The sequence below is a fragment of the Myotis brandtii genome, unplaced genomic scaffold (genome assembly GCF_000412655.1).
Source record: "Myotis brandtii unplaced genomic scaffold, ASM41265v1 scaffold657, whole genome shotgun sequence".
NCBI lineage: Eukaryota > Metazoa > Chordata > Mammalia > Chiroptera > Vespertilionidae > Myotis > Myotis brandtii.
Genome location: NW_005370552.1, coordinates 2258410 through 2272780, shown reverse-complemented (window position 1 = coordinate 2272780; position 14371 = coordinate 2258410). Strand labels below are relative to the sequence as shown.

General features: G+C 48.6%; 1 protein-coding gene across 1 annotated transcript; it reads right to left on the bottom strand.

Annotated features, from left to right (window-relative positions):
- Window positions 1–70: 70 nt before the first annotated feature.
- LOC102239051 (dedicator of cytokinesis protein 6-like) lies at window positions 71–982 on the bottom strand. The gene is made up of 3 exons (XM_005880888.2): window positions 748–982; window positions 341–425; window positions 71–209 (listed from the first exon to the last, which is right to left on the bottom strand). The coding sequence occupies exons 1-3, from the start codon at window positions 917–919 to the stop codon at window positions 86–88; spliced, it is 381 nt and encodes a 126-aa protein (XP_005880950.1). The 5' UTR covers window positions 920–982; the 3' UTR covers window positions 71–85.
- Window positions 983–14371: the final 13389 nt, after the last annotated feature.

Sequence of the window (14371 nt, the reverse complement as noted above, 5' to 3'; positions counted from 1 at the left end):
GGTTAGGGACTGGCTTGGTTGTGGAATCAGGAACGGAGAGGGGTTCTGGAGTCCGAGGTCACAAGGCACTGGGGCGGGTCAGAGGTCAGGAAGATGCTGGGTCCAGCCTCACCTGCACGATGATCTCCAGCGTGTCCAGAACTACCAGGCTCACCTCGGTGGCCAGGTTCCCTTCCACCAAGGCCTCCTGTTCCATTTCATCCTTGGTCCTGAAGGAGAGAGGAGGGGGTCGGGGAGCCTCTGGAAGCCAGACCCTACCCTACGGCCCAGCTCACCGCCTCCCTCAGGCGCCTGCGGTGCCAGTTCTCTGGAAACTGGTCTACTTCTGGCCAACACCTACTTGTCCACACGGTCCGAGGTCTGCTTCCAGTGTGTGACGCTCTTCCGCCAGCGTACGTTCTCCTGGTTCCCGAACGGGCTCCTCTCTGAGGTGGGCAGGCACATGTTCACAGACGTGCAAAAACATAAGGACACACATGACTGAGAAACACACAGGCACCAAGATACCCAGGTGGGCTAACCTGCGAGGACACGGGTGGTACGGGTGCTTGCCCAGTGGACGCAGTTAGGCCTGAATGACTTGTGAGAACAGATGGGGACACGGATACCCATGTGCACGGGGATGATGCATGGATTTCTGGGAAAAGTGAGTCGGACAGAGAGGTAGGGACGGGCCCACTTGGGGCCCCTCGGACACAGGGTGAGAGCAGCTGGCGTGGACGGGCGTGGGGTACGTCTCCCTCTCACCACGGCTCCGTCGCACCATCTCTTGTCGTGCACCAATGGTGCCCAAGATGGCTTCCTCCAGTCGAGCCTTCATGTCCAGTGACTTCTTGAATGTGAGGCTGTTGATGCGCTCAAAGGCCTTTTTCCCCTGGGAGGTCAAAGAACGGGTTCCAGGCTGACTGCCCTTTCCCATGGGACCTGGGCTCACCCGGTCCCCCTTCTCCTGGCCCTTTCCGACCTCTGGGACCCTGTGCTTAAAGACACAGCTCTCTGCTTTTTCTTCTTCTTCTTCTTTTTTTAAAAATATATTTTATTGATTTTTTACAGAGAGGAGGGGAGAGGGATAGAGAGTTAGGAACATTGATGAGAAACATCAATCAGCCACCTCCTGCACGCTCCCTACTGGGGATGTGCCCGCAACCAAGGTACATGCCCTTGACTGGAATCGAACCTGGGACCCTTCAGTCCGCAGGCTGACGCTCTAGCCACTGAGCCAAACTGGTCAGGGCTCAGAGCCTTTTGAAGACACTGGCATGGACCCTGGGGAGAGACTTGTGGTCAATTCTCCGGGGTTATGAGGGTTAAGGAAGACATAACCCTAGTGACACTGGGGACTATGTCAACTGCCATATGGAGAGATCTGCCTGAGCTTGGAACCCACACAAAGAACTAAGACACGGGAGCGAGAGGGCCAAAGTCCTCATGGTGTTGCGTGGGCCCCCAAATCCAGCCATGACCAAGCGAGTGATTCAGTTGCTAGAGCCAAGAAATTCTCCTCCTGTCTTAAAAATTGCGGTAAAATATATAGAACATGAAATTTACCCTTTTAAGAGTACAATTCAGTGGCATTTCACACTCACATTGTTATGCAACCATCCCCATTATTCTTTTTTTATTTTTATTGACTTCAGAGAGGAAGGGAGAGGGAGAGAGGATGGAAACATCAGTGATGAGAGAGAATTCCCCTGACTGGGAATTGATCTGGTGACCTCTCGGTTCCTGGGTCAACACTCAACCACTGAGCCACACTGGCCAGGCTTCACTTTCTTTTCCAGAACTTTTCCACCATCCAAAACTGAACCTCTGTACTCGTTAAATAACAACTTCCCTTTCTGCCTTCCCCCAAGAAGTGTTCTTTGAGGTTTAAACTGTTCTGAGTTCCATTTGTGTATCGTGTAATCAAAAGAGTCAACATAGTTTACTTTTCAAACAATGAAAACATAATACAAAATATACAATCATCATATATAGCAAGAACTATAAAAATATTCATACTGTTTGGCACAGTCATTTTATTCTGGGGAATATAACCCAAATAACCACTTCACTCATTAAACTTACATTAAACAAAAGCATTCAAGCTATTGATAATGGTGAATTATGAAAACACCAGAGGCCCGATGCATGAAATTCATGCAAGAGTAGGCCTTCCTTCCCCTGGCTGCCGGCACTGGCTTCCCTCTGGTACCCGGGACCTGGGCCTCCCTCGAAACCCTGATTTCCTCCAGAAGGTCATCTGGAAGGATGTCCGGTCTAATTAGCATATTACACTTTTATTATTATAGAAGATGATAGATATACAGCAATATGGGTGACAACTAAGCCAAAACTTTAATGACATAACATGGATCATATAAAACATGAAAATAAATGCTCATCTGTTTCTGTATAGTCTGTGGCCGCTTTCATGCTGCCATAGCAAAGTCTAATTGTTATGACAAACCATATAGCTACAAGCCTAAATCATTTACTATCCGGCCTGTACAGAAAGTCTGCTGAGCCCTGCTATCTAGCAAGGAGAGGGAAAGAACTACAAGTGCGCGCAGCAAATGAATGATTCTATCCCCTGAAAAACAGTATCGCCTAGGTGTGGCCACGGAGAAGGGTTGCAACCCAAGGCATTCAGGGCCTGCGCCCCAGATGGAGGGCATTTATATAAGGGAAGCCGGAAGTTAAGGGAAGGGGAAGTTAGAACCATAGAGCTTTAGTGGAAACATAGAGTTCTTCCTGTAGTGATCTCGCGAGAACTCCCATAAGCTCCAGCTCTTCTCATAGACCCTCCTGACTGGTCATGTTCCCTTCCAGTTAGTCTATCAAATCTCACACACAGATTGTTGGGCAGAAAAGCCAGACACAAATGAGCACACGTGGTTTGATTTCATTTACATAAAGTACAAAAGCAGGCACGACTCTTCTCTGCTGTTAGAAGGCAGGACAGTGGTTCCTGCGTCAGAGGGAGAGAGCTGTCCCCCCACCTGGATTCAATGCATTTAAATGAGAGACTCTGATTGCGTTGTGATAAGCCAATTTATTAAGGCAACTGAAGCATGCACCTTTATTAGAGAAGCAAGGCAAGCAAACCTTTCCATCTGGCTCATGAAGCACGGGCTCTCAGCTAATCTGAAGAGCAGGTGGGGTGGGGGTTCGAGGCGTTATATGGCCTCCTGTCTGCAGGTTTCAGAATTCCTCTGCTGAATATCTTGGCGCAGATGAATTCTCAAGGTCCCTTTTATTTTGTTGTGACCTTCCCAGAATTCATGAGACCCGCCTGGCACCTTTATCTTGTCAAGCCTCGAGACTGCTGGCTTCTCTGCTTTAGGGAGTGAAAACACACACACACACACACACACACACACACACACACACACAGAAATTATCTTTTTTTCCTTTCTCCTTCCCTACAGGGCTGGTTTCTTTGTTCAGTGGCTGAAAAAGACTCCCCTGTCCTCTCACCCACCCCCTTCTTCTCCCCCTTTCCGCCTTCTCTCCGAGAGAGGCTTTTAACCATTTGCTCTCAAGCATCCTTCGTCCTTGGCTAGGAAGATAATGGCTTGTTATTTGAGGACCAGCTGCCAGTTGCCCACACTGTGCGGCCTTGTTTTAACTTTCCTGTCTGCACGTCCCTGTTCCTCCTGCCCTGGGCTTTCCCGGCTCCTTCTCCTGTACCAGCTGTCTGTGCCATGGGGCCCAGGGGGCTTCTGGGTCACGTGCTGGTTGGGGTGCTGGGTGCTCTCGGTGACCACGCACCCAGCTCTGCACGGACCGTATGTGAGCTCGTCACCCATCCTTCCTGCAGAGCGGGGCGCATGGGACGCATGCACCATAATGCCTGCATCCCAAAAGCATGAGAGACCATTACTGAAACTGGAAAAATTTCAAAAACCATCCGCGCTCGATGGAATGTGCTGCCTGAAATGGGCTCCTGGAACAAACAATGGCATTAGCAGAGAGATGGGGGGCATCTGAGGGAAGCCTGTAGCTTAGTGAACAGCAATATACAGACATTGGCTCCTTCATTTGGGCTAATGTACATGACGCAAGATGCTAACATTAGGGGAAGCGGGGTGGGGGTGCCAGAACTCTGTACTGGCTTCGCAACTTTCCTGTAAATCTAAAGTTATTATAAAATTAAAAGTTTTTAAAAAAACTATAGCGCTAGCAGCAGTTCACAAATTTGTGGTCTCAAAACCCCTTTACAGTCTTCAAAATTATTGAGGTCCCCCAAAGAGTTTTGTTACAGTTACCAATCTTGACGGCGTTACAAATTAAAACTGAGGCCCAGCTGGCATGGCTCAGTGGCTGAGCGTTGACCTATGAACCAGGAGGTCAAGGTTCGATTCCCATTCAGGGCACATGCCGGGGATGCAGGCTCAACCCCCCGGAGTGGGGGGTGGTTGCAGGAGGCAGCCGATCCATGATTCTCATCATTGATGTTTCTATCTCTCTCCCTCTCTCTTCCTCTCTGAAATCAATAAAAATATATTTAAAAAACAATACCTGAGCAAATGTTAAAGTATGTATCTGTTAATTCATTTAAAACAAGATAAGAAGCCCATTACACAGTAGCATACATCATATACGTTTATGAAAAATATCTTTTCCAAAACAAACAAACAAACAAAAAAATAACCAGAGAAGCGGCATTGTGTTGCGTTCTCACAAATCTCTCGTGTGTGACTTAATAGAAGCCAGCTGCGCTCACCCAGGGCCCCTCCATCTTTGTGTCAGCAAACACACAGAGCCCTGGGCAACTGCCACTGCGCGTGCGAGCAGGACAAGGAGGAGGCGAGCGATGTCTCAATGCGATTATGAAAGGACTTGCAACCTCAGGGGACCCTGGCACTGCGCTCTGCAGGCATTTATTCTTTTCATTTGGTTCTGTGTGCAGTGAAATGGCTGCAATCAGATCGTGTTCTTTCTGGATGTGAAAAGCAAAGCCAGGTCCCTTGCACAAAGCTCATTAAACATCGCGCCAGGCGGCCAGCAGCTCCAGTTCCAGCTTGTGTCCCTGCATCCCTCCTGCCGCAGAGCCAGGCCCCTGCCTGGTGGCCAAGGGTGCCCTGTTCCGGATGGAAGGCCCTGGTCACCACTCAGGGTCCCAGTGGACGTCCATGCGTGGACTTCACACGCAATGCCAAGAGGTGGACGCTCAGGTCCCGCCTGGGAGGGGAGTGTCGCTGCTGGGGTTTCATTCTATAACTGGACAGTCAGTGGGCCCAGCCGCCTGCCACTACCTGAGCCAACTCAGCAGAGACGGGGTTGGATCCTATGTGAGCGTTTATCCCAATCCTGCCAGCAGCAGGGGGAGCAGCAGGTCACCCACAAAAACCTCTCTGCACCCCCCAATAGGCCAGCTGCTTATATGGGGTAGAAGGACGAAGATTACAGGGGGAGTAGGCAAAGGGCGGGCCAAATGGGCAGCTCACAGGTAATGCGGGCTGGGGGTTTGCAAAGGCCTGCGGGCATGCAAAGGCTGGGGGTGTGCAAAGGGCTCAGTGATGTGCAAAGGCTGGGAGTGTGCAAAGGGCTCAGTGATGTGCAAAGGCTGGGGGTGTGCAAAGGGCTCAGTGATGTGCAAAGGCTGGGGGTGTGCAAAGGGCTCAGTGATGTGCAAAGGCTGGGAGTGTGCAAAGGGCTCAGTGATGTGCAAAGGCTGGGGGTGTGCAAAGGGCTCAGTGATGTGCAAAGGCTGGGAGTGTGCAAAGGGCTCAGTGATGTGCAAAGGCTGGGGGTGTGCAAAGGGCTCAGTGATGTGCAAAGGCTGGGAGTGTGCAAAGGGCTCAGTGATGTGCAAAGGCTGGGGGTGTGCAAAGGGCTCAGTGATGTGCAAAAGGACTGGGGGTGTGCAAAGGGTTGCTAATGTTTCCATGACCATAGGCAGCTCCCGATGGGAGGATGGGCCGCATTTCCAGGTGCTCCCAGGGCCCAGGTGCCCCTCCCTGCCAGGTGAGCATGTGCCCTCTTTCACCAGAACAACCCACTCACGGTCAACAGAGCATGACTCGTATTTCTTACAACCCTAGCTGGTCCCCAACATTCTCTTTCTGCCCCATCAATCCCAGGGCTCACATGAGGGCACTGGACTCCCGGCTTCAGAACATGTATGTGCCCAGGCCTGCACTTGAAGAGTCACTGCCAACAGGGCACCGCCAGCCAGGACAGGCTGCCCCAGCTCTGCCCTGTGCCACCAGCACCACCCAGCCAAGCGCCACCCTCTTTCTATCTGTTAATTCTTTATAGCAACTAGATTGGGCTGGGAGCTTTTTCTCCAACTGTGCCCTACACATGTGCACACATGATAAGACAGAGATCTATGCGTTTCCACACACTGAGCATATCTGTGTGGCCCTTGCCCCAAAAGCCCCCAGGAGCCATTCCCAGTTAAAACCCACGCCCAGTAGGTGTGGCTCAGTGGTTGAGCGTCGACCTGTGAACCAGGAGGTCACAATTCGATTCCCGGTCAGGGCACATGCCCGGGTTACGGGCTCGATCCCCAGTGAGGGGCGTGCAGGAGGCAGCCGGTCCATGATTCTCTCTCATCGTTGCTGCTTCTCTCTCTCTCTCCCTCTCCCTTGCTCTCTGAAGTCAATACAAATATACTTTTAAAAAACCCAGCCGGCTAGATGACCACTATCCTGACTTCTAACATCATCAATTAGTTTTGCCAGTTTCTATACTTTGCATAAACGGAATAAACTGTACATATTCTTTTGTGTGCTTCTTTTGCTCAATGTCATATCTCCGTGAGTATCCATGTTGTTACATTTACGGTAGCTCATTGATTCTCATTCCTAGACAGTAAGGATTGAATTTGTTTCTCCCTCCTCCATGGACACCAGGGCTCTTTCCGGTTGGGGCCACTATGAAGAAGGCTGCCATGAACAGGAATCTGGTGGAAAGCTTTTTGTGGAAACATTAGCTAGTTTGAAACTCACACTAACCATGGTCATGGTTTTGTTTTGTTTTCAAATCCAACGTTACAGACTGTGATGTGAAAAGCAGAAATCGCCTCCCCCATCTCTGCCTCCTTTCAACACCTTTGTCGTCAGCCCTATTAAGTTCCTCGGGCTTTCTTCCAGAAATGTCTTAAGCACATAAACACACACGCATACAAATGAGCTCACTCTTTCTGCACTTGGGTTTTCTCTCGGGGAGATTGCATTAGTCATGATGGGCTGGTGGAGGCTGAGGTCATGCAAAGCATTCCCAGTCTCAGGGGGTGAAATGTCCCTCCCGCTCCAACTGCACGTCTGACCAGGTCGGTACGAAGGCCGCACTCACCACTGTTCCCCGGAGGCCCAGACCCCATCTCAATTCTTGTGTCCGCAACCACTGGGGCAGGGGGTGGGGGTGGCGTGTGCTGGCATTTCAGGTGTCCAAGCAGAAGGGACATGTCACCTCTGCTCAGATCTCATCAGCTGCAAGCCACGTGCCCACACTTACCTTCAAAGTGCAATTCTATCCTGTGTGGGGAGAAATGAGAGAGGCGGGACTTGGGAACATCTTTAATAACTACCACAGAAATCTATCTTTCTCTTTCTTTCTTTCTTTTTTAAATATATTTTTATTGATTTCAGAGAGGGAAGGAGAGGGAGAGATAGAAACATCTCTATATATAAAAGCCTAAGCGACCAAACGACTGAACGACCGGTCGCTATGAGATGCACTGACCACCAGGGGGCAGACGTTCAACACAGGAGCTGCCTCCTGGTGGTCAGTGGGCTCCCACAGCCAACCTCCCGTGGTCCCTCCCCCCCTGCCAGCCAAACTCCCATGGCCCTGATCTGCCCCAGGGACCCTACTCATGCACAAATTCGTGCACCGGGCCTCTAGTCAATGATGAAAGACAATCATGGATCAGCTGCCTCCTGCATGCCCCCTACTGGGGATGGAGCCCGCAACCCAGGCATGTGCCCGGGGCTATATTTCTTTTTTAGTAAGTGACCAGTTCCTGACCTTTGCCTATGTCCTGTTGATTACTGGTCTTAGTTCTCATTAATTAGATCTCTTTGTATTTTAAGAAAAGCAGCTTGTAGTCTGCCATGTGTATTTCAAAGATGTTCTTTTGGTCTGTATTTCTCTTTTGTCTTTAGTTATGGTACTTTTGTTTTCACAGACATTTTAAATGTCATATAATTAAACTAACCCATTTTTGCTTTGTGGATCCTGGGTTTGGAAACACTTGTCTTAAAAGACTTTTCCCAGCCAAAATATATTTTTTAATCACTATGTTTCTTTCTTTGTTTCTTTTTGCCATGTTTCTTTCTAAGACTTTTATCTTTCTTTACTTCTGGAGGACAGGCTGGTGTTACGAAAACTCATTTCTTAAGGAAAGTGAGTAAACACGGAAACACACTCTTACATTATCTGGCTTTAACACTCTTTTCCTAAAGTCACTCCATTTTTTTCTCCAGGAAAATATCATGACTGACCTCATTACACTTGGGACAATGGACCCGGGTAAATAGGTCAAGAAAACTAAGGATAGTTACTTGGTATTCCCTTTTTCCTAGGCATGGAAACTTCAGAAATCACAAACTACCGTCTTTTTCCGTGTACAAGACGCAATTTTTTTCTAAAATCGTTAGACTGAAAATCGAGGGGCGTCTTATACACGGAAGTCAGCTGAGGAGGGAACTGTGAGGGTGTGTAGCTGCCCAGACCTTGTCAAACAGGCTTCCTCCAATCACGAGCCTTATTGTCACTGACGGCAGCTGATGCCGTAATGGGAGGTGGAGGTGGAGAGTGCGCAGTTGCAACAGGGACCGGAGCGTTCTGAGCCCATAAAGACGTCAAAAAATAAAAAGATAAATACCCGTAAGCGATTGTCTTACTCTGCAAAATTCAAACTGAATGCAATCAGCTGTGCAGAGAGCATGGCAACAGAGCTGCAGAGAGACCACGTGGGCCTCCTCCCACTGAGTGTAGGATCAGACAGCGGAGAAAACAGGAAGAACAACTCCTGAAGATGCCAAAAAAGAAGAAGGCCTTAGAGGAAAACCAGCAACATGTTTAAAATATTGATTTCTTAATTTTGGATTGGAAAAGTGGGGTATCTTATACACGGAAAAATACAGTAAAAGCCTATGATACCTACATTTAAGTAAAAGAAGCGGGGCGGGGGGTGGAACTATATATTCTCAGATGTATATAGAAATGGCACTGCTTTCTGGCTTAAACTTTGACAAGCATATAAGTGCTCCAAACTGGAAACGCCTCAACTGTCCACTAATGTCAGAAAGATGAACTAAACCATGTGGTACTCACACCGTGGGACACTACACAGCAGGAAGAGTGAACACGGGAGCTACAGGCCACAACACTGTGTTTAGTTCCCCTTCAATGCCTGCGGTGTCATTGATTTCTCTAAAGTTCAAACAGGCAAAGCTAAGCCATGTTGTTTAAGAATGCATGCAGGAGTGGGCAAAAGATAAGAAAAAGCAAGGAAATAATTACTATAAAAGTCAGGAGAGCCCAGCTGGTGTGGCTCAGTGGTTGAGCACCGACCCATGAACCCGGAGGTCAGGGTTCGCTTCCCAGTCAAGGCACAGGCCCGGGTTGTGGGCTCCATCCCCAGTGTGGGGTGTGCAGGAAGCAGCCGATCCATGGTTTTCTCTCATCATGGATGTTTCTATCTCTCCCTCTCCCTTCCTCTCTGAAATCAATAAAAATATATTAAAAATTTTTTAAGTTAGGAGAAAGGAATTATTGCTTTTCCTTGTCTTTCTTCTCTTTCTTTTTGAGGGATTATTTCTTGAGGACAGACGCGGGCTGTGACTGGGAGGGGCACCTGGAAACTTCGAGGGTGGGGCCCATGTCCTAGTTCCTGATCTGGGTGCTGTTGACACGGGTGTTTGCTTTATAAACATTTCTTAAATCACAAGTGTAAGTTTTAGACACCTTCCTGGGTTATTTTACTTCACAGTAAGAAAGGTTTAAAAAACACCCAGCAGGTTACACAGAGCTGCATGACAGGAGCAATTCAGAGCAGATCAGAGTATTTGTGGGGTCCCCTTTCTCACGTGGGGGAATTCGGGAAATTTAAACTGCAGACAAACACCGCACAGTGTTGTCAGGATATTTCAAGTTCTCACAGAACATGCTCATCCTAAAAAAATTCTTCATTGTTTATTGGAAATTCAAATGTAACTTGGCTTTTGTATTTTTATTTGCTAAATCTGGCCACCCGAACTGTCTACTAGGAGTCAAGTATCAGAACAAAAGACAAGCCCTGGTTGGTTTGGTTCAGTGGATAGAGCGTCGGCCTGCGGACTGAAGGGTCCCAGGTTCGATTCCGGTCAAGGGCACATGCCCGGGTTGCAGGCTCGATCCCCAGTAGGGGGCATGTAGGAGGCAGCCGATCCATGATTCTCTCTCATCATTCATATTTCTATCTCTCTCTCCTTCTCCCTTTCTCTCTAAAATCAATAACATATGTTTAAAAAAAAAAAGACGCTCCTAGTACCCTCATCACTTAGGAATTTACAAGAGTTTCAGGAGCTCTGTGCCAGGAACTGGGGACAGAGACCAATATATCTATTTTCTATGGTCTCACAAGATGTACTTGCATTAAAATTATATACATTTTAAATATATTTACATCACATTTCTAAATTGAAGTAGACGGGCCCGGCTGGTGTCACTCAGTGGTTAGGCATCAACCTATGAACCAGGAGGTCATGGATTGATTCCTGGTCAGGGCACATGCCCAGGTTGCGGGCTCGATCCCCAGTGTGGGGCATGCAGGAGGCAGCCCATCAATGGTTCTCTCTCATCATGGATGCTTCTGTCTCTCTCTCCCTCTCCCTTCCTCTCTCTGACATCAATAAAAACATATTTTTTTAAAAACTGGTGTCACAGCCAAGGCAGGTTTGGCTCAGTGGATGGAGCGTCGGCCTGTGGACTGGGGGGTCCCAGGTTCGATTCCGATCAAGGGCATGTACATTGGTTGCGGGCACATTCCCAGTGGGAGGTGTGCAGGAGGCGGCTGATCGATGTTTCTCTCTCATCGATGTTTCTGGCTCTCTACCTCTCTCCCTTCCTCTCTGTGGAAAATCAATAGAATATATTTTTTAAAAAATTAAAAAAAAAAAACTGGTGTCACATTGCACACATTTGGTCGAGAGCTACATATCTACCAAATTAAGAGTAATAGAAATTGTTTTTAATATTGTTATATGTTGTAAAATGTTGTTTATAATGTTTACATTTTCAAGTATTGTTCAATTTTTCGCTGATGTCCCTCGGCTGCCATGTTGTGAAAAATCCCTTTAATTCATGAGTCCTTTCAGATCCATGAATTGGGGCTCTGAGAGAAGCAGAAGAACGGACACTCGGCCCCCGGGGGCGGGGGACTGCTTATCCTCCTGTTCTGAGAGAAGAGCCCTGGCGAGTTCCACGATGATGTCTTTTCTCTTACCAAGCCCTGCAGTCCCTCCTGCTCACACTCTGAAACGCTCCTCATCTCTGATGCCTCAGGCAGCACAGCCCACAAGCCTCCACAGCCTGTGGCCATGGTTACCTTCTGTTTGATGGACACAGGATGTCTAAACATCCTGTCAGTAATGGGAGGGGATGTTCAAGGTCACGGCCAGACTGTGCCAATGCTGACGAGCTGGTCCTCAGCCGAGCGGTGCCCTTGTGTGCAGAAGTGTGTTTTGTAGCCTGTGGGCTCTCTGGAATGTGGGGCGCAGGGCAGGGGCCCCTCTTGCCCAGATCTAAGGCTGGGACTCGCTGTGAGAACCTGAGCAGATCAAAGCCAATTCCAGAAGCAGGTCCTCACCCAGGACTTTGGCAAGGGTGGGTTTGACAAGCTTTCCACCAGTTCTACAAACATGAGGCATTTCCATCAGAGCTAAAGTTCAATGTCAACCAGGGCCCTAGTCACTGTGGCTCAGTGGATAGAGCATCAGCCGGCGGACCAAAGGGTCCAGGGTTTTATTCCAGTCAAGGGCATGTACCTCGGTTGCAGGCTCTTCCTGGGCCCAGGTGCTGGTTGGGGCTCATGCAGGAGGCAACCCATGGATGTGTTTCTCTCACATCGATGTTTCTCTCTGTCTCTCCCTCTCTCCCACCCTCCCTAAAAATCAATGGGAAAATATCCTCGGAGGAAGATTAACAAAAATAATAATAATAATAATAATAACCAGGAAAAGAGTCATGCTGGCTTGGCCACACCCCACCCCATGGAGCCCCTCACTGAGGCCTTCCCTGGCTCCTCCCCACCACCAGGTAAGGAGAGAAGGGGGTGCTCCTTCTACAGTTCCTACCCCCCCTTGATTGGGGAACACCACTTCCCACCCTCCAATGGAAGTGACCTTCTCTCTTCAATTCGGGGATAATTTACAAAATATTGAAGCTTCACACCCCCAGACTAGGGGCCTGGCAGCTGACCAGGAAGGGGTACGAGGCCTGGCCTGGACTTTGTTCCGGCTGCGTCTCCGCCCTGCCTGCCCCTTCAGCAGCTGCCAAGGTCCAGCTTCCTCAGGGTGTGCCCAGAGCGCCTCGCCCGCCCCCACCCCCCACTGAAGGGATCAGGGAACCTTCTCTGCTGTTCCTTTGAGCCATGAGCTGAGAGCCCCGACCATTTCGAAAGCTGCGGAGGGCTTCTCACCTAGGGAGGCGGCCGCAGGCTTCCACCCGTGGCTCCATGAACGGGGCCTGTGGCAACTGGTGATCATGCTCACCGAGGCTTTTCCAACATAAGTCTCGCCCTGACCGGTGTGGTTCAGTGGATAGAGCATCGGCCTGCGGACTGAAGGGTCCCAGGTTCGATTCCGGTCAAGGGCACGTACCTTGGTTGCGGGCTCATCCCCAGTAGGGAGTGTGCAGGAGGCAGCTGATCGATGTTTCTAACTCTCTGTCCCTCTCCCTTCCTCTCTGTAAAACATCAATAAAATATGTTTTAAAAAATAAAAAATAGAAATAAATAAACTTAAGTCTCTGTATGTCACAAAAGCCCGTCTCTAAACCATTCCAGCCCAGCGGTGTGGCTAAGCATCTACCTGTGAACCAGGAGGTCACGGTTCGATTCCCGGTCAGGGCACAGGCCCGGGTTGCAGGCTCCATCCCCAGTGTGGGGCACATAAGGCGGCTGATCCATGGTTCTCTCTCATCATGGATGTTTCTGTCTCTCTCCCCCTCTCCCTTCCTCTCTGATATCAATATGTATTTTTTAAATATTCCATTTTATTGTAATAATTACTGATTATACATTTAAAATAGGGTTTATTACATAAACTTGTGTACAAGAATGTTGAAATCATGTCATAGGTAGTGAGACTTAGGTGTCAGACAAGATGAATGAATCCCAAGTCAATGCAGAGTTCAGGCTGCCTCCTGTGTCTACATCTCCCCATCCCCAGCCGTCTCCACGTGGCTTCATCCTCAGCTCTCTGCGGGTTTTTTAGGAGAGAAATTTAATGTTTTGTTTCAGAAAGTGACAATTTTGCTGCTGTGTCCCCAGCTCTCAGAATGGTGCCTGGAATGTAGTTAGATGCTCAGTCAATAGCCACCGAATGGCTGAAGCGATTCTCTTAACATTTATTGGGGTTTACATGAATCAGAGTCCTGATCCAGAAGCATTATAGCCTGCTCAGCAACAGAAGTTTGTTGGGGTTTTTAAATATATATTTTTATTGATTTTAGAGAGGAAGGGAGAGGGCGAGAGAGAGAACCATCAATGATGAGAGAGAAGCATGGATCAGCTGCCTCCTGCACGCCCCCTACTGGGGACCGAGCCCACAACCCAGGCATGTGCCCTGACTGGGAATTGAAACATGCCCTCCTGGTTCATAGGTCAACGCTCAACCACCGAGCCACACTAGCCGAGCTGTTGGTTTTTTCTGTAGATTATAAGAGTAATTTGGAAAACTTGAAAATTTAGAAAAGTAGAGAATTTGGAAGCAACCGAAAAGTACGAAGAGAGGGAGTCCTCATGTCTTACTACTCCGGGCTACTGCGAACAGTTAAAGGTTTTAAGGACTGCAATTAATAAGTAATCTGCATTCATCACTGAAATCCAAAAAGAGGCAAAAAAAAAGGAGGAAGACATGGCATTCTCAAAGGAATGGCTCAGGCTCTGAGCTTGAGAGAAAGCAGTTTGCAGTTAGCAGGGCTTGCTGGGATGCTGCTCCGACTCTTACAGCTCAGAGCCCAAAGACAAGGTCTGGCCCAGCCCCCAGCACGTCTAACTGTTTAAAAGGTATACATCAGGAGCCAACGGGCGACATCTGTAATACTCTCTATGGTAAAGGTGAATTTTTTAAAATCTGAAAAAATATATACATCAGAATTAAAAGTCTATGTGATTTAAATCATGCTGAAATTTTATTAATCTGAAATGTTAATTAAATCTTGGGAAATG

Excerpts from the sequence above, each read along its gene's own strand:
- LOC102239051 (XM_005880888.2), bottom strand. The coding sequence starts at position 919 with ATGGGAAAGGGCAGTCAGCCTGGAACCCGTTCTTTGACCTCCCAGGGG. Across the intron at positions 426-747 it reads GATGGTGCGACGGAGCCGTG|AGAGGAGCCCGTTCGGGAAC; the intron begins GTGAGAGGGAGA and ends TGCCCACCTCAG. Across the intron at positions 210-340 it reads ACCTCGGACCGTGTGGACAA|GACCAAGGATGAAATGGAAC; the intron begins GTAGGTGTTGGC and ends TCTCTCCTTCAG.